The sequence below is a fragment of the Bubalus bubalis genome, chromosome 24 (genome assembly GCF_019923935.1).
Source record: "Bubalus bubalis isolate 160015118507 breed Murrah chromosome 24, NDDB_SH_1, whole genome shotgun sequence".
In the NCBI taxonomy this organism is placed as follows: domain Eukaryota; kingdom Metazoa; phylum Chordata; class Mammalia; order Artiodactyla; family Bovidae; genus Bubalus; species Bubalus bubalis.
Window position 1 is genome coordinate 40792996 of NC_059180.1, and position 19134 is coordinate 40812129.

Genomic DNA, 19134 nt, shown 5'->3' on the forward strand with positions numbered 1-19134 from the left:
GACTTGGAACAACAGACTGGTTCCAAATTAGGAAAGGAATAGGGCAAAGCTGTATATTGTCACCCTGCTTATTTAACTTATATGCAGAGTACATCATGCTAAATGATGGCCTGGATGAAGCACAAGCTGGAATCAAGATTGCCAGGAGAAATATCAATAACCTCAGATATGCTGATGACACCACCCTTATGGCAGAAAGTGAAGAAGAACTAAAGAGCCTCTTCATGAAAGTGAAAGAGGAGGGTGAAAAAGCTGGCTTAAAACTCAACATTCAAAAAACTAAGATCATGGCATCCGGTCCCATCACTTCATGGCAAATAGATGGGGAAACAATGGAAACAGTAAGAGACTTTATTTCCTTGGGCTCCAAAATCACTGCAGATGGTGACTGCAGCCATGAAATTAAAAGATGCTTGCTCCTTGGAAGAAAAGTTATGACCTAGACAGCATATTAAAAAAGAGACATTACTTTGCCAACAAAGGTCTGTCTAGTCAAAGCTATGGTTTTTCCAGTAGTCGTGTATGGATGTGAGAGTTGGACCATAAAGAAAGCTGAGCACCGAAGAACTGATGCTTTTGAACTGTGGTGTTGGAGAAGACTCTTGAGAGTCCCTTGGACTGCAAGGAGATCCAACCAGTTCATCCTAAAGGAGATCAGCCCTGAATATTCATTGGAAGGACGGATTGAAGCTGAAGGTCCGATACTTTGACCACCTGGTATGAAGAACTGACTCACTGGAAAAGACCCTGATGCTGGGAAAGATTGAAGGCAGGAAGAGAAGGGGACAACAGAGGATGAGATGGTTGCATGGCATCACCATGTCATGGTTGATGGACATGAGTTTGAGCAAGCTCCCGGTGTTGGTGATGGGCAGGGAAGCCTTGCATGCTGCAATCCAAGGGGTCGAAAAGAGTCGTACATGACTGAGCAACTGAACTGAACTGAAGACTAAATAAGTTAGTGTATGGAAAATGCTTAGACTCAAGCACTTAGTATATAATCAGTAAGTATCAGTAATATAAATGTCGAGGTATAGCAATTTCATTGGCATTCATATGTGGCAATATATTTGTTGTATTAAGTCTATTCTGCTTTTACAGCTTGAATTTTAGACTACAATTACTTTTCTCTCCCTTTAGAATGCAAGAAGATTTTAACATATGAATTAACTGTATTGCAAAGAAATATAAAACTTCCTTGAAACCAGATACTGAACCAGCATCTACACCAAAGATGTGCCCAACAGATCTTGTTAAAGAGATAACTGTATATAAACACATGAAAAGATGTCAGCTTCACTATTTTAAAAATTATTTATTTATTTATTTATTTTTGGCCGTGCTGGGTCTCTTTGCCTGCGCGCGGGCTTTCTCTAGTTCTGGCAAGTGGAGGCTACTCTTTGTTGCAGGGCCCTGCGGTGGCTTCTCTTGTGGCGCTCAGGCTCCAGGCATGCGGCTTGGTAGTTGTGTCACATGGGCCCAGCTGCTCCTCAGCATGAGGGAACCTCCCAGATGAGGGATCAAACTAGCATCCCCTGCACTGGCAGGCGGACTTCCAGGGAAGTTCCAGTTTCCCTATTAATCAAAGAAATACAAATTAAAAAGACCACAGCCACAATACCCAGTGTTGACTAAGGTGTGGGCGAAAAGGTTTTCTTTAACACTCTTGTCAAGTACAAATTATTATATCCTTTCCCTTAGGCAATTAGGCAAAAAGTATCAAAATGTAAAGTACAAACTATTTAATCAGTTTCACTTCTAAGACTTTTCCTAAGGAAATAAACAAGTGTAAACTGTTGTGTATGGAGGATATTCCTTGCATCATTGTTTCTAGTAGCAAAGCATTAGAAACCTGTGTAACATTTAGGGGAGTATTGGGCTCCACCCAGATCTCTGGTAAGCACCTAACCCTCAACTTCTGTGAAGGTTGGAGAATTACCCTGGGGGAAGTTACGGGAGAAGTGAAAATTGAAAGTGAAATAGTTAGTCATTCAGTATGGGACACTTTGCGACCCTATGGCACACAAGGTGAGGGGTGGGAGGAGAGAGAATGAACATAGCAAATGTCAGCAATTGTTGAATTTAATGCAGGGTGGAGTTTGTTGCAATAGTCTCTCAATTTCATAGTAGGTTTAAATTTATTCAAAATAAAAGTTGAGGAAAATGTACTTTCTGCGTATTAGGACTATTGTGATTTTACCAACATCAGGAATTGTGAGGATTGGTGTCTCTCTTTGATTCTTGCAGCCAGGGAGTTTGTGTGCTGCACCTGCGATGCTGACAGCAACCGTCTGTGACAAAGCTTGTGCCGCCACTGGAGTGAACACTGATACTGGGGGGCTCCGTACATTCTATGGGTGCTGGCTTGTCCACCCAAGGGGCCACATGCAGACACTACTCCTGCCGTACCTTTAGCTTGCTTTCAGATCTGTCAGCTTTGGTAGACTTGATTCAGTTGGACCTTGTATCTGATAGTTTTACTAATAAACTCTCAATAAAAGCACACCCTGGATTCAGCTCTTCCACTTATGGGAACCTAGCCAAAGAACAAAGTCTATTAATACCTTCTGGCTTCTTTTGGTTATTAAGGTTCCGTGTGCTCATGCATGCTCAGTCACTTCTGACTCTTTGTGACCCCACAGAATGTAGCCCACGAACCTCCTCTGTCCATAGAATTTTCCAGGCAAGGATACTGGAGTGGGTTGCCATTTCCTACTCCAGGGTATCTTCCTGACCCAGAGATGGAATCCGTGTCTCCTGCCTTGGCAGGCGGATTCTTTACCACTGAGCCCCTGGGACGCCTCCTTAGCCAAAGGGACCAACTACCAGCAAATAGTTAAAGACAATCTCAGCTGCCAGAAACGGAGGGCTGACTTCACAGCAAGCAGTCACTGAAAATAGTTCAGAAATGTGCCAATATGGGAAGACAGTTATGACAGATAGTGGAAAAGGTTAGAAAATTGTATGGTATGAACAAATTTTATTTAAAAGATCACAATTACATCTGCAGATTTGGAAGAATGCACACCAGATGCTTAACTTGGACCATCTTTGGGTGTATGGAATTTAGGGTGTTCTGGTTTTTTGGCTTATGCATAATTTCTGAATCTTCTATTAAAAATATCTATTGCTTAAGCATTTAAAAAATAAATCTTATTAAAAGATAAAAGGGAGTTCCCTGGTTGCCTAGTGGTTAGAATTCTGGGCTTTTGCTACTATATCTCGGATGCAGTCAAAAACAAAAAAGATAAAGGAAGATTGTTGTTATTGTTCAGTCACTAAATTGTGTCCAACTCCAGGTGAAGAGGAAAGAAGATAGTGTGATGTTTTAGAAACAAATCCAACTCTGACACTTCCTCATAATAAATTATAAATTGGGGCTTTCAGAAGACCTAAATGTTTGAACTTTCTAATATATCTACTTCAAAGATGCAGCCTGGAGTGTGGTCACAACTTTAGGTTTTCCACACTTAGAATGGAAAAACAAGGTCCTAGTGTATAGCACAGGGAACTTTATCCAATCTCCTGGGGTAAACCATAATGGAATGTATATATGAGTAAATCTGAAGCACTTTGCGGTATAGCAGAGATTGGCACAACATTATGAATCAACTATATGCTAAAAAATGGGGGGGTTGGTGCGGGAAGACTTCAGGTTTCCATCCTGGGATGGCTGTGTTACATTGTGGCTCTGCCACTTCAGGCTGGCTAATCCCTGTCTCTGTAACAGGGATGGTAGTAATAGTACCAGCTTTGTTGAGGATTAAATACTACACAGAAAACTCTTGGCACGGTGCCTAGTACTACTAAGTGCTCAATAAGCATTAGGAGCCAGCAGGTGCCTTCTGTTCAGGTTAACAGCAGGAGCCCCTGCCTAAGCCTAAAGGACTCCACCAGGCACTCTGATAGCTGTGCACCTCACCTAGTATTTTGCAGAGAAGGGTGTGTGAGTGCTCAGTTGTGTCTGACTCTTTGCGACCCCATGAACTATAGCTTGCCAGGCTCCTTTGCCCATGGGATTCTCCAGGCAAGAGTACTGGAGTGGGTTGCCATACCCTCCTCCAGCAGATCTTCCCCAACGAGGGATCCAACCCATGTCTCCTGCATTAGCAGGCAGATCCTTTACCACTGAGCTACCTGGAAAACCCAGAGAAGGGGGCAGGGGAGAGTAAAAGCAGCACTCCCAGGCCACTTTACTTCCCCGAAGCTTCCCTATCACTAGGTGTGAGGTACAGGTGCTGGTCAACTCTGTTAATAAAGCACAGTGCTCAGGAAACCAAAGGCCAAAGACCAAGGTCTGAAGCTCCTTAGTGAGGATGTGTCCCTCATAACCACTACTGGGGGGAAAAAGTACACTTTTAGACCACACAAAAGATAGCATTATTTATTTAGGAAACAACAGTTTAAAAATTATCCCCCAAACTCAGACTCTATGGGCCAGAATACACACCCTAACTAAATGAGTGAGGTCTTCATTAATTGCTCACTTATTAAATAAAACTTTAAGTTAACTGACTATGTGGAGTAGTGTTTCTCCATATTTCCGTGATAAGAATCACTTGGAGTGCCAGAGATTGAGTCCATTAAATAACACATTGCGCCTGGGATGGTCCAGTAATTGGAAATTTTTATTTTTACAAATACCTCCAGATGGCTTTCACGATCATAAAGGAACTTTGGGAAACCCTGATGAAACGTGTTTTTCCACTTCCTTTGCAGATTTTAAGTCTTGAACACGTGGTCCTTGAGTGACCCACTGAAAAGTCTAATCCAGTCCAGTTTTAGAAAAAGAAAGTAAGTCTTTTGAACATCTTGATTTCCTGTTTCCTAGGAGACACTGTTTTTCATTTCCATTTCTGGCCCAGCTCGTCTAGGTCAGGTTTTCTCTGAGGGTCCATCTTCCTTGGGTTGAGGTATAGCAACCCAATCATTTTTTAAAATTGGTTTCTTATTAAAGGATTCTCACGTTTAACTAAATAACCGTTGCTTGATTTTGTCTCTCGTTTCCTTCCCCCCTGAAATGTATGTTAAGAAGTTAGGGTGCTTTGTATCATATACACTCAATATTCTGGCCTCTCCACCTTAAACTTCATACTGAGGACGCCATGTATGCCAGCCTGGATCTCATCATTTTCTTTAACGGGTCCCACTCCCTTTGGCGTCCCGGTCAAGATAATATCTCCTTCTTCCAAGGTCATGATCTTAGAAACGTAGCTGATGATGTAGGGGATGGAAAAAATCATGGAGGATGTCTCACCCTCCTGCCTGAGTTCGCCATTGACCTTGAGCCAGAGCTTCAGGTTGTGAGGGTCAGGGATCTTCTCTTTGGGCACGAAGGCACTGACCGGGCAGGAGGCCGTGAAACTCTTGGCCAGGGTCCAGGGCAGCCCCTTCTTCTTGCACTCGTCTTGCACGTCCCTGGCGGTCATATCTAGGCACAGGGCATAGCCGGCCACGTAGTCCATGGCCGCGGCCTCCGGGACGGCGCGGCAGCGCTTGCCCATCACCACGGCGAGCTCGAGCTCGTGGTGCAGGTTGCGGGTGTAGGCGGGCACGAGCACCGGCGAGCCCTCGGGGGCGTAGGCGGTGGACGGCTTCAGGAAGAGCACCGGCTCGCTGGGCGCGGCGCTCTGCATCTCCCGGACGTGGTCCGCGTAGTTCCGGCCCACGCACACGATGTTCTTCCCCCACTCCCAGAAGCGGGACAGCGGCCTGCTGGCGGCCATGCTCCTGCCTGGTGCCTGGAGTCACGTGGACCCTGCCTGGCCGGCCACGGACGCCGACGGCTAGCCGGAGAGGACCAATTACCTCGGGGCGCCGGACCGCGGACTCCTCCGGGTGCCCGGAAGTCGCGGCGCTCGTCCTGTAGGCAGCGGCTGTCCAGTGGCTGCCCCGGGGCTGCCGGGCCCGGTCCCCGCAGAGAGGCGGCGGCTGGAGCAGGTGCCTCCCGGATCGCTCTCAGGTCCTCAGCGGGGCCGAGTCAGGTGTGGACGCGGGCGCTGATTGGCCGGGGGACAGGGCGAGCGGCGGACACGGGCTGGGACGCGGGCGCTGATTGGCCGGGGGGAGGGGCGGGCGGCGGGCACGGGCTAGGACGCGGGCGCTGACTGGCTGGGGGCGGGGCGGCAGGCGTTGATTGGCCGCGGTGTGTAGACGCCGGCGGGTGCAGCCCGCCCCTCGCGCCGCAGCCGCCGCTGCCGCCTGCCCGCCGCCCCGGTCATGGTGCTGGGCCGCGGGCTGCTCGGCCGCTGGAGCGTCGCAGAGCTGGGAGCCGTCTGCGCTCGTCTCGGCCTGGGTAGGTGGGCCGGGGAGGGGCTGACGCGGGGCCGGGAAGGCCCGGGCGCCCAGGGGCTGGCCTGTCAGGGCCCGGGGACAGGGCAGCCGGCCCGCGGAGGCCAGGCGAGCCGCCCGGCTGGCGTCGTAGCCGGGCTAACGGCGGTTGGGCCGGTCGCGCTCCCCGAGGCGGTCCAGTGCGGGGCCCGCACGGGCGGGGCTGCCGTGGCTGACGATGTTTTTTATTGACACAGGATTGTAAGCCCTCGCTGACGCCGGCGGGCAGGCCTATTGGGGTCGAGCAAAGGCTACCCAGCAGTTGAGTCAGGCTTTGAGAGGGCTGAAGACAGAGTGGGGTAACTTGTCAGCTGGGGGGTGCTAACAGATTTGTGCTAGGTAAGGAAATGTGTGTTGCGGGGGCGCTCGGGGGGCCCCGTCTCGGGACCCCTGCTTTCCCGGGGTCTGCCTGGCAGCCAGCGAGCGCCCCCTTCCTCCCGGACTGCGGGGGTCGAGGGCTCCCCCACACGCATCCGCCCCTCCCCCCCGCCCCAGCCCATGCAAGCCCCGCACTTGTGAAGCCCTGGGGCGATGCACCCGTGCCTGAATCCGCACGACGTGCGTGCTGTGTGTGCTCCACGAAGTGGATCCCGGCTTTTCACGTGAACTGTGGCCGGCGAGTTGCTGGACGCTTGCCCTCCCTAGTTCTCCTATCCCGGCCTCTGAAACGGGAGGCGTTGGACGGCCTGACCTCCTGGGCCCTGATCGGACATCTGTCAGATTCGATTTTCACCCTATTACCTCTTGCTTGCTTAAAATATTTTGACCTTGATTTTGAAATCGCCGTTTATTTCCTGATACCTTATCAGGCTGATGTAGCAACAGGGGTGGTAGGTTAAGCTGAGATTTTGGAGCAGTGAGCCGAGTGACCACGGGGCCCTGGGTGGGGAGAAGGAGCAGGTGGAAGCCCTCCTTGGCCATGTCCTGACCTCACCCAGAGCAGAGGGCATCTGGAGTGCGTGGTGTGCCACCATATAAGGAAAGAGCTGGGTTTTTCCACGTAGGGACCCGTTAAAGGGTCAGCTAAGTTTCTGTGTTGGGAGGCAGACAGGTGGTGGAAATGGGACTGGAGGGGATCAGCAGGAGTGTGGCTGCCTCACTCATAGGGGGCTCAGCCCTCTGCTGTGGTGAGGAAGGAGCTTCCCAGGTCCAGAGAAGCCAGACGCCCTGTGTCTCAAGACTCGGCCCTGACTCTGCTTCGTAGTCCTCCTGGGGCTCAGATTCTGAATACTGGGGCTGAGAGCAGGTGGCATAGCCCAGAAACCCAATTGTAGAAAAATAGGTTTTCTTGCCGAGCCTGAGGAGAAGGGCCTGGATAAAGCCCAACTGGTTGTCACACCTGTGTCCCTTAACACTGAAGTTCAGGCAGTTCCCTGGGCATGGCAGATGACTGCAAACTCGGCATCAGAGGTGTCCTGTCAGTCAGCCAGTCAGTCTGTCTGTTAGCCAGTCACTCAGTCAGTCAGTCAGTCAGTCAATGTGTCGATGCCGCCCACTTTCTGGATCCCTTTCCTGGAGAGGCCCCACCCTAGCACCTACCAGGATAAATAGGGGTTTCGTTGTAGAAAGTATTTTGGCCCCTGTCTCTGGGGTGCAGGATGCTTTTGCCCTATGGTCGCTCCCAGCCCACCCTGGCTGCCTCCTTTGCCTGAGTTGGACAGTGGTTCTGTGTCCTGCACACTTGAATCTCAAACAGATGTGGCCAGCTCTCCCGTATCTCAGGCTGTGCTGGAGGGGTTTTATGCATCATCCAGATTTCAAGTCCCTGCCATTCGAGAGTGAATCTGCTTTCCTTCTCTGGTGCGTGACCTGAGAAGGGCTCTGAGTCGCTGCAGGGGACTCGGGCTCCCTTAGCTCGCAGAGGGGGAGAAGAGCCCGCCTGGCGCTTTCACTCTGGGTTTCCCTCTTTGTGGTCTTTCTCTGAGGCAGGTGTGAAGAACCCCAGAGCTGACTGTAGGCGCCTCTCACAGAGGTTTGAATTGCAGTCATGCTGGCTGTCGTGTCCTTTTAGAGCCCTCGAGAAAGAAAGAGGGACCCTAAGTGTGAAAGAGCCAATTTCCACGAATATGAACATGAGCTGTGTTCTGTAGTCTCCTCATGGATGTGGTTAATGAGGGTATCTTCCTCTTTTGTAAGAAAACTTAGAAAACCTCTCATGTCCAGGCTCTGCACATTGCGTCCCTAGGATCTTGCTTCCGTGGACGCCTGTCCTGCGGGGCTGAGCGCTGGCTTTGAAGTCTCGGCCCAGCATGGCCTCGTGTGGACGCTGACTGGAACTGCACTTTGTCTTCAGGTCCAGCCCTGCTGGGAAGCCTCCACCACTTGGGTTTAAGGAAGAACTTGACCGTGGATCAGGGCACCATGAAGGTGGAGTTACTACCCGCTCTGACCGACAATTACATGTACCTGCTCATTGATGAGGACACCAAGGAGGCGGCCATTGTGGATCCGGTGCAGCCCCAGAAGGTGGGAGGCCAGGCCCAGCGCCCCTTTTCCATCTCCTGATGTGTTTGATAACCCAGGGCCCTTGCAACCCGGCCAAAGCTAAACAGAAATTAACCCATTTGGTTTTTGAAAAAGGAACTAGTGTCCCGCCACTCAGTTAAAAGGGCAAAGGAGCAGTGAGGGGCTGGAGGCCACCAAAGGCTTTGGTGTGGAGAGGAAGGGCTCCTGTGTGCAGAGAACCTGCGCAGGAGAGGCAGCGGCCCTTCCAGCGCCGCTGCCTCCTCCAGGCTTTGTGCCCCTCGGCACTGCCTTCAGGGGGTGGTCTTGGCTGGAGGGGCTTGGAGAGGTCGTGCGGGGCCAGAACTGCCCCGCAGATCATGAGAGAAAAGGCCTCCTCGTTGCCCTACCCTCCTGGAGTCGGGACAGGTGGGCCAGCTCTCTGGGCACCCCCGCCGGCAGGCTCATGCATGGGCCAGGGCTGGGGCGTGACCGGCCTGTGAGCTGCCGCCTGTTTGGTTGCAGGTGGTGGAAACGGTGAGGAAGCACGGCGTGAAGCTGACCACAGTGCTCACCACCCACCACCACTGGTGAGTGCTCCGGGGCCCAGCCTCCTCTGTGCCAGCAGGGCCCCTGGGGCTCGCAGCTGTGCTGCACATGCCCCGAGGAGGAGCGTCCACCGGGCGGGCTGGCCGGGGTGTGCAGGTTCCTGGGGGGCCCCACGGGGGGCCTGGCAGCCTTTCTCCCCTCCATGACTGTGAGCTGAGGGTCAGCCCCAGCAGGGCTCTGACGGGGCTTCCGGGCACCCGCCTCTGCGCTGCTGGCCCGCGTCCCTCAGGCCTGGTGACTCAGGCGCCCTGAGGGCAGAGGCTCACGCCAGGGTCCTGGGGCCGTGGGTGGGCCTCTAGCAACATCTTTGCAAGCTCTTGAGCTTGTGTGGTGGGAAGCTGGCCTCAAGGTTGGAGAATAAACTGGTCTAGACGTTAGTGTTTTTGAAAATCAAGCTGTCATTTTTGAAGAGTTTGTGATTTTTTAGATACTTGAAAACTAAAGGATGAAAACAGCTCTGATGTTTGGGTCTTAGGCCTAGAGTTGCCTGCCCAGGGCCCTATTGAAACTTTCGAGGCTCTTCAAAGCTAGGAAAAAAATCTTTACTTGGCTCTGAATATTCTTTTCCAAATAACTGCCCAAGGGCAGCGAGCGTCTTTGAACCTGCCCCTGCGGCGCTTGGCCTAGCCGGGGGCGCCCCAGGGTAGGGAGGCCTCCGACATCTGTGGGGGTGTCGTGTGGGTGCGGTTGGCCAGAGTCTGTTAAGTGTTGGAAACTTGTTGGTTGGTGTAACTGCAGACCTTTGGGGTGGCTCAGCCTCCGGGGCCTCAGGCATTACTTCCTGATTTAGGGGCTCGGGCCTGCGTTGGCTCCTGGGTGCCCTGTGGCTGCTCTTGGGATCTCTGCCCGGTGTGGCCTCCGTGGGCTGTGGGGCCTCCGCCTCCCAACTTCTCCCAGTGCTACTTTCTTGCACTGAGCAACCCCCATGTCACACGTGGCTTTTCCCACATTGGGGTGCCTTACAAACTAAACCAGAACCCAAACTGAGCTGCAGGGTGTGGCCCGTGCCACCTTCCCACTTACAGGCAGCGTTTCCCAGGTCAGCACTGAGTGTGCTTCGCGGTTGGCTTGGCCTGCGTGTATCAGCCCCACACGGAGGGCCGAGGGTGGCCTGCTCTTATCTCAGAGCCCCGCTGTTGCTGGGCCTATGGGTGAATATGTAGTGAGGAGCAGGTGTGCCCTGGTGATTGGAAAGCCCCTGCCTCAGCCTGGAAAGGCTAATCTTCAGGCGCAGGACACCCCGGCCCTGCCCTGCGTTCAGGGCCCCGCAGGGCTTGTCCTGGTGTGTTTCTCCCCCAGCAAGCCCATGGCACGGAGCTCTTCTCTTGAACTGGGCAGTGTAGGGAGCTCCTGTGTGCGTGTCCAGGGGGCGCCTTGCTGCTGGCTGCACCATTGAGCCTCCTGGGGAGGTCGTTCTGAGCTGGCCTGTCCCTTGGTGACACTGTGCCCCTGGCAGCTGGGTGGTGGTGGTTTAGGTCTGCTCTGAGTGGGCCCGTCTGGGCTGTGAATCAGAGTCACCTGACGGCTTTTCAAACTCGGCCTGCAGGGCGTGCTCCAGGCCCAGGGCATCAGGGTGCCCAGGGCATTAGCGCGTGTGGCTGGGGGTCAGGCCTCGCTGTTCCCAGACCCCAGGTGACTCTGGTGTGACTGAAGCCTGGGAGCCGGGAGCACAGGAGTCGTTCAGGGCATGCAGTTTGCTCCATCTGCTCCAGAAGCTTCAGCAGCAGCACTGCGGGGGCATGGCAGGGGCCTCTCGTGGGGACGGGGTGTCTGAGAACGTTCTTCTCAGCAGAGCCAAATGATGGACAAGAACAGGAAGATGCGTTTCTACTTCAGAGAAACATAACTAGGCAAAATAAAAACTCCATTTGGTCACGGTGTGGAAGTGGGCACACCCCCTGTGTATCAGCAGCAGCCCCAGCTCCCCCTTTCTGACCTCCAGGGACCACGCTGGCGGGAACGAGAAGCTGGTCAAGCTGGAACCTGGGTTGAAGGTGTACGGGGGTGATGACCGGATTGGGGCCCTGACTCACAAGGTCACACACCTGTCCACACTGCAGGTGAGGAGGGACCGACAGCAGGGCTCAGGTGTGGTCCTGCCGGGCTCCAGGCCCTGTGCCCGCCGCCTCCTGGCGGTCCCCTGGCTCGCCCCTGGGACCCAGAGGGGCACTGAGGGCTCAGCTGTGGAGACAGCCCAGCCTGCACACAGGCGGACGCGCTCCAGGGCCTGCCTGGCCTGCACAGTCCCTCTGCCGAGAGTCTGGCGAGCAGGTCAGTGTGCAGATGGTGACTGGCCGAGGGAGAAGCCGGAGGTGTGGCTTTGAGGCGCCTGGTGGTTCAGTCGCTCAGTCGTGTCCGACTCTTTGTGACCCCATTGACCGTGGCCCACCAGGATCCTCTGTCCATGGCCTTCTCCACGCAAGAATACCAGAGTGGGTTGCCATTTCCTCCTCCAGGGGATCTTCCCGACCCAGGGATCGAACCCGGGTCTCCTGCCTCGCAGGCAGATTCCTTACTGACTGAGCCACCAGGGAAGCCCATGAGACGCCCGGAGACACTGAAATACAGACTCTATGGAATCCTCTTTCACATCAGTGGTGGATTTCTTGGGAGGGGACCACAGTGAGGTTATATGGGAGGGTGGCCTTTGCTCAGGAGAGGCAGCTGGGGCATCTGGGCAGTGTGTTAGGACGTGTGTGGGCAGCCGCTGCCACACAGTGGACCTGTTAGCATTTGGTGACCCAGGTAGAGGGCACACAGAAACATCATTTTAGTTTCGGGTAGGTTAGAACGTTTCTGAGGTGAAGACTGGGGCTGGCTGGGGTGGAAGTGGAGAAGGGAACAATAGGCCAAGCAACTAAGAGAAAACCTTCTTCCCCGTAAGACGCCTGGTGTAGACTTGGCCTGGCTTTGAGGAGACAAGAGGGTCAGCCCTCTGGTTGGGCACACCAGCAAGCACCGGCTCACGGGGGTCCCTGCACCTCCAGGCCTGGGTCCCGTGGTCACCAGCAAGTCCCACCTTCGCCGGGTGGAGCTGCGGCTGGGGAAGCCCCATCACCCTTGACGGCAGCTCGCGCCCGGGGGCTGGCGGGGTCTGGGAGAACCTGTGGGCCTGCAGACCGGCCCCCACATGCAGGGACACAGGCCGGTGTGCACTCTGTTTCAGGTGGGGTCTCTCCATGTCAAGTGCCTGTCGACGCCGTGTCACACTTCCGGACACATCTGTTACTTTGTGACCAAGCCCAACAGTCCCGAGCCGCCCGCTGTGTTCACAGGTGAGTGTAGAGTGCTCAGGTGTGAGCTGCGAGGCCTGGCGTTTTTTGTAAACCTCTGGGCAGAGCAGAGAGTGTGTCCTGCCAGGCAGACTGTGCTGGGCTCTGCGTGGATCCCAGCACTCAGGGTAGAGCCTGGGCCTCGGCACAAACAGACCCAGGGGCCAGGCAGCCCTGGTGGGCACTGGGTGGAGTGTCCCCTCCCAGCCGGGCTTCTGTCCCATCTCCAGGGCCCCTGGGAGCTGTGGTCCTGTATGAGGGGTCCCTGGAGGGTCCAGGTGGGGCCGGTGAGATCGTGGGTGTTTGGCAGGACAGTGCTGGCTGTCAGAATTTAGGGGTCACAAGATGGCCTGGCCTGGGAGGGGCTGCTGGGCAGGTGGGGAAAAACTTGGGTTTGGCTTGCGTCTGAGTAGCTGCTTGGGGCCTGGTGGGGCCAGTCAGTGTGGCGGGAAGTTAAAGGCATGGAGAGAGTGGCACCCAGACTCGGGGGGGCCCTGGGCCCTGTCAGGTGGGGGGCAGGTCCGGGGCTGTGGCTGGGTCAGTGCAGGGGGCAGTGAGGAGCCTGGCTGTGGAGCTGAGCAGCGGCCCTAACGGGGGCATGCGCGGCCGGCAGCCCCCCAGCTCCACGCTGTCCTGCCTCGCAGGTGACACCTTGTTTGTGGCCGGCTGCGGGAAGTTCTATGAAGGGACAGCGGATGAGATGTACAAAGCCCTGCTCGAGGTCCTGGGCCGGCTCCCTGCAGACACGGTAGGCAGTGTCCTGTCTGCTCGCCAGTGGCAGCAAGACCCTCACCTCCTGCTGAGCCCTCGGGCCAGCTCCCCCGCCGGGGTCTCTCAAGCCTTCCTGCATTGGGAGGAGCGGGACAGTAGAAGCATTGCTTCTGGAAGCATGTTTTTTTCCTTGAATGTACTTTTTATTGTCATTTAACATACACACCTGCAATGCAGGAGATGTGGGTTCAGTCCTTGGGTTGGGAAAATCCCATGGAGATGGAATGGCTTACCCACTCCAGAATCCTTGCCTGGAGAATCCTATGGACAGAGGGGCCTGGCGGGCTGCAGTCCATGGGGTTGCAAAGGGTCAGACACGACTGAGCGACTAACACACACAGACATGACGGACACAGGATGTGCGCTTACCTTGAGGGCCGTCTCGCGGGTGCTGCCCCCAGACGGGCCCAGGCCCCTCACGCCACCTCTGAGGGGCTGGAGGGCGGGTTCACAAGCCTCCTCAGAGCTGGCGGTTTGGCTCTGTCCTCAGAGAGTGTACTGTGGCCACGAATACACCATCAACAACCTGAAGTTTGCTCGCCACGTGGAGCCCAACAACACCGCCATCCGGGAGAAACTGGCCTGGGCCAAGGTGAGCGGGCTACAGGCGGGGGGTCCTGTGGGCTGGGCGCTGTGAGGCCGCTTCCCGGGAGCACAGCGCTCACAGTGTTGGCTCCAGAGCAGGCGGAAAGGGCTCCCCAGGACAGCGGGCAGCAGCAGACCAGGTGGGTTCCAGCCCAACGTGGAGCCAGAGCCCGGGCTGTCTCCTTGAGATCCTTTCTGACTTGAGGGTCCGGGCTGGGCCTGGGATCCTTATCAGCCAGCAGCCAGGGGAGGCCGCAGCAGCAGGTGCCGGCCCCTGTCCGCTCGGGGAAACCACCTTGGAGGCTGCTTGTCTGAAAGGCATTATTTCGCCTTAGCCCCAGCGTGCCCCGTGGCTTGTCCCACGGTCGCGTGTCGCCCTGCAGGCGTCTTCTCTAATTCTCAGATGAAAGGCCTTGTACACATTGTCAGATGTGTTCCGAAACAGTTCATGTGTATGGATTTTATTGGAAATGATTATCGAGTCTTTAGAAATATTGATTTTTGTATTTTGATCTTGTGTCCTTGTGACTTTGCTTGACTCAGTCTAGCATCTTTTTCATAGAATCCTTAGCACACAATCATGCCATCAACATTAAGATAGTTTTGTTTCTTCTTTTCCAATATATTTCATTATTATTTTGCCTTTTGCACTGGCTAAGCTCTTTTGGACAATGTTAAGTAGCCATGGTGACCATGGACACCTTTGGCTTGTTCCCAGTCTTAGGGGGAAAGCATTCAGTTTTTCACCATGAAGCTAATTGTTTTAGTTGTGAAAGTTCTCTTTATCAAGTTGATGAAGTTCACATATATCCCTGGTTTTCTGAGAGTTTTGTTTTGAGTAGACATTGAATTTTGTCAAATGATTTTTCTTCACCTATTATGTAAAAACGTATTTTTTTTCCCTCCCTTAGTCTTATTAATGTGGAGAAGTGTATCAGTTGGTTTCAAATGCTACACCAACCTTGCTTTCTGGACAAACCTTAGTCATGGTGGTGTCTGTTTTTGTGTCTGTGTTAAGAGATGTTGGTCCGTAGTTCTCTTTTTTTGTCGTCTTTGGTCTTAATGTGAGTGTGGCGCTGGCCACAAAAAAGAAGAGTTGGCAGCGCCTCCTACTGTTTACTGAGTGTTTCTGCAGTTGTTATTATTTCTTCCTTTAGTGTTTGTTGCGGCTGCTGCTGCTGCTAAGTCGCTTCAGTCGTGTCCGACTCTGTGTGACCCCATAGACAGCAGCCCACCAGGCTCCGCCATCCCTGAGATTCTCCAGGCAAGAACACTGGAGTGGGTTGCCATTTCCTAATGAAGTCTTCTGGACACTGAATTCTTCTTTGTGGAAGGATTTTTTTTGTTATGAATTGATGTTTTTAATTTGTGTAAGGCTGTCAGATTCTCTTCTGGGCTGTCTTTTCTTGAGTCAGTTTTGTTAGCAACTAGCGTCTTTCAAGGAATTTCATCAAGGTTTTCAAACTTATTGACAGTTTTCATAGTTTCCCTTTTTATTTTCAAGCTTGTTGAAGTTTAGTTCACATGTAAGAAGTTGCATCCGTTTAAAATGAACTGAGTGAATTTTGACAGATTAAATGACTCCCCCTATGTTTAAGACCTAGAACATCTCCACCCCCAAAAGCTTCCTGTCTCGTTTTCTCTGCCTTGCTCCAGGATGCCATTAGAACTTAGTTCACGTTTTCTAGAATTTCATATAAATGAACTATACAGTGTACGCATATCTTTTTTTTTTGTTTTACCAAGCAGAATAATTTTGAGATTCACTCATGTTGCTGCCTGTATCAGTTCTTTGCTTTTCGTTGCTGAGTGGTATTCCTTTGTTTGACCATACTACAGTTTGCTTATCCATTCACCTGTCAATAGACATTTTCTAGTTATTGGCCGTTGTGAGTAAAGTTGCTGTGAACGTCTCTGTGCAGGTCTTTGTGTGACACGTGGTTGTGTTGTTTTTTTTTCCCACCAGTGAAACAGGAGCACTCCAGGTGCTCCACACATGTCGATCTTCTCATTTTAGCCATCTTCATGGGCAGGCAGTAGTGTTTCATTGTGGCTTTATTTTGCATTTAATTTAATAAATTTAACAATTTATTATAATAATTTAATAACCTTAATAATTTGCATTTAATTTAATAAATTTAATTTAATTTCCTTAGTGCATAATAATTTTGACCATCTTTCCATGTGCTTATTGGTCATTTTGTTTAGTGTTTATTGAGATTTTCTCCCCATTTAAAAAACTTGATTGTCTTCTTGTTGAATAATAGTTTTTTTTTTAAGTTTATTCTAGATACACGTTATTTTTCAGATACATGTATTGTGAAGTTTCTCATTCTGTGATTTGCCTTTAACTTTATCAACACTGTCTTTTCCAGAGCAAGCAAATTTTTTTACATTAAATTTTGATGATGTACAGCGTGTTTTCTTTTGTAGTTCATACTTTTTATCTCCCATCTAAGAAAGCTTTGCTTTGCCAAGGTCAAAAAAAAATCTGTTTTATTTTGGAAGCTTTATAGTTTTAACTTTTAGATCAGTATGATCTAATCCACCCCCTCCAATATCTGCTAGATCTGTAGTGATCCTCCCCTCTTTTATTTGGCTGTACTGGGTCTTAGTTGCTGCTGGAGGGATCTTTCATTGCAGCATGTGGGATCTAGTTCCCTGACCAAGGATCAAACCCAGGCCTCCCGCATTGGGAGTATGGGCTCAGCCCCTGGACCACCAGGGAAGCCCCTGAAGGCGTCCTGATGCCACTGCTCACAGTGTGGGTGGGAGTGGGACCCTTGGGAATGAGGGCTCCTGATGGTCAGGAAGCCTGAGCACGGCTGTTGACACCGGCTGTCCACTCCTGGGCCCTGTGGCCCTCAGGGTGAGCCCAGCAGTAGGAGGGCAGGGGCTGCGGGGAGGGTGGAGACCCTCCGCTATTAACTCTGACCTTCTTCCTGTAGGCGTTTCTATAGCAGTGAACAGTTGGCCAGACGTCCCCGTCTGCATCTTCTCTCCATCTGCCCTGGTCAGTGTTGATCAGGAGCGAGGGCGTCCTGAGTGGAGGTGGCGAGCTGTCTGAGCAGCCTGTGATGACAGCCGCCCTCTGGGGGGTGTCACCCCAGGGAGGGTTCCTGGGAACCGGCTGCCCCACCGTTCTTGGCAGTGAGGTGCTCACGAACCATGTGCTGTCCTGGGGGTGGGGCTGTGCTTTTTGTTTCCTGGCTTTTTGCTGGTTGTGACTTCCGTCATATAAAACATAAGCTTTGTATTAATGACAGAAAGCCCCCTGTCCCCCTGCACCTCTGGATCGTGGTGGGTCGTGGTGGCGGCCGGAGCGCTCGTGCCCCTCTCCACAGGCAGGGAAGGGCCTGTGTTCACGCTGACCGTGTGCTCACTGGATCTTCTCAGGCGGACGACGTGTGAAGGCTTGCTCAGCTGTCCCCTTTAGAAGCTTCCACGCTAAAGCGACCTGCTTGTCTTGCAGGAGAAGTACAGCATCGGGGAGCCCACGGTGCCGTCCACCATCGCCGAGGAGTTCACCTACAACCCGTTCATGCGAGTGAGGTGAGGGCGCGGGCGTCCCTGCTGCGCGGCACGCCGGGCAGGGTCCATGCCCCCGACTCTCCTTTAAGTGCGGCCAGTGAAGCAGATGCTATTTCTTAAAGTGGGCACTGTTCTTGGTGCCCTGGAGAGGGTGTGGGTCCTTTCTGACCCTGGGTCGTGATCGGGAGGTGATGAGACTTGTGCCTGGCGTGCCTCCACGTGCTGGGCGGTGCCAGACGCCAGTGTGGAGCGGGCGTCACTGGGTCACAGCGGGACTGGCTAGGCCAGCGCATTTCCTGCTGAGGTGAACGCCCGGGCTGTCCACTGGCTGCCGCCGCCTCCAGGCCCTCTTCTCCCCTGGCGCCTCTGGGAGGGGCCGTGGGGCCGTGGGTCTGGGTGCAGCCTGTAGCCTGGCGCTTGGCTTCGCAGGGAGAAGACGGTGCAGCAGCACGCGGGCGAGACGGAACCTGTGGCCACCATGAGGGCCATCCGCAAAGAGAAGGACCAGTTCAAGATGCCGCGGGACTAGCGGCTACGGGGCCTCCCGGGCACTCAGGTGTGCCGACTGACTCTCCGGCCAGGACCGCAGGAAGTTCTGCCTCCGTTTAATTTTAAATTAATTGCAGAGTGCTTTGCTTGTGTTATCAAATGTTCTAATGCATATTTATAAGAGAAGAAGTTTAGAAAGTGTTTATTCCTGGGAGCTCTGCTTGCAGACCGCGTGTTGTCGCCTTTTCATGGGCACTCCTACAGTTGCCGTGTGAAGCCCCCACACGACACCGCAAGAAGAGCTGCCCCCGCTGGCCCCGGCGAAGCCAGCACGCCCTGGTTGGGTTCCCAGAACAAGGCCCCCGTTGGGGTGGGCACACCCCCTTTTCCTGCCCCTGCAAGCGGACACCTGGCATCACCACCTCCTCCCTGCCCCTCCCCAGTACCTCTAGAGGAAGCCTCCTCTCACGGGTCGGTTCCAGTGTCGTGTGTGTGCTGACGTGCAGTGGGACCCCAGGCCAGGTGCAGCGTGGGGCGGGGTCTGGGCGCTGTCCCTGTGAAGGCCGCCTGTCCTGGGACTCTCCCAGGGACCAGTCTCTGGTCCCACCTGCTGCGGTGATGCCCCCCTTGACGCCTCCTCCAGATGGGTCACGGCACAGCGTGGTTGTCGCCGTCTCCCTGGATCCCTCAGGTCCTGTCCCGGCCGAGCGGGCCCGCATCACCCCACAGCCGCCTGTGTGGGCTCTTCTCCAACCACGATGCTTTCTCTGTGGAGCCCAAGCTCCCTGGAGACCTGGAGGGAGTTTGCACGGGCCCTCCTGGCACTCCCCATGGTTTTATACCAGCAACTGGACATGCGGGTGCAGGAACCTCAGGACGTGGGAGCCGCGTCCGTCCCTCCAGGCGGCTGGTGTTGGCAGCCCCTCCCAGGGATGCTGAGCTCCACCAGCAGCACAGCGATCGCACGAGGGTGAGCGCTTCTCTCCAGAACCCGCTGCCAGAGGCCCCTGTCCCCCAGCACCCTGGGCCTGTGTCCCTCATCTACAGAAACGTGAGGAGGAACACGCACACCATCCTGCCCCCCTCCTCGTCCTCCGAGAGCCCG

General features: G+C 53.7%; 3 protein-coding genes across 5 annotated transcripts in view; 2 read left to right on the plus strand and 1 right to left on the minus strand.

Moving 5' to 3' along the window:
- MEIOB (meiosis specific with OB-fold) overlaps positions 1–2503 on the plus strand; it is a 43889-nt gene extending 41386 nt beyond the window's left edge. Inside the window, exon 11 of the mRNA XM_044936378.2 lies at positions 2248–2503. The gene's annotated coding sequence lies outside the window, so the exon portion shown is untranslated. The remainder of the gene's footprint in view (positions 1–2247) is intronic.
- A 1867-nt stretch (positions 2504–4370) lies between these two features.
- Positions 4371–5729, minus strand: FAHD1 (fumarylacetoacetate hydrolase domain containing 1). The gene has a single exon (XM_006076854.3). The coding sequence runs from the start codon at positions 5724–5726 to the stop codon at positions 5061–5063; it is 666 nt and encodes a 221-aa protein (XP_006076916.3). The 5' UTR covers positions 5727–5729; the 3' UTR covers positions 4371–5060.
- Positions 5730–5848: 119 nt separating this feature from the next.
- On the plus strand, positions 5849–18234 carry HAGH (hydroxyacylglutathione hydrolase). 3 transcript variants are annotated; one of them, XM_044936380.1, is made up of 9 exons: positions 5849–5984; positions 8624–8796; positions 9298–9362; positions 11324–11441; positions 12548–12656; positions 13298–13401; positions 13915–14016; positions 17482–17561; positions 17970–18234. In XM_044936380.1, exons 2-9 carry the CDS (start codon positions 8692–8694, stop codon positions 18067–18069), a joined length of 783 nt encoding a protein of 260 aa, XP_044792315.1. In that variant the 5' UTR covers positions 5849–5984; positions 8624–8691; the 3' UTR covers positions 18070–18234. The 3 variants fall into 3 exon arrangements, with proteins under 3 accessions (XP_044792315.1, XP_044792317.1, XP_006076917.2); XM_006076855.2 differs by lacking the exon at positions 5849–5984 and adding an exon at positions 6140–6295; XM_044936382.1 differs by lacking the exons at positions 5849–5984; positions 9298–9362; positions 11324–11441 and adding an exon at positions 6139–6295.
- The last annotated feature ends 900 nt before the right edge of the window (positions 18235–19134 follow it).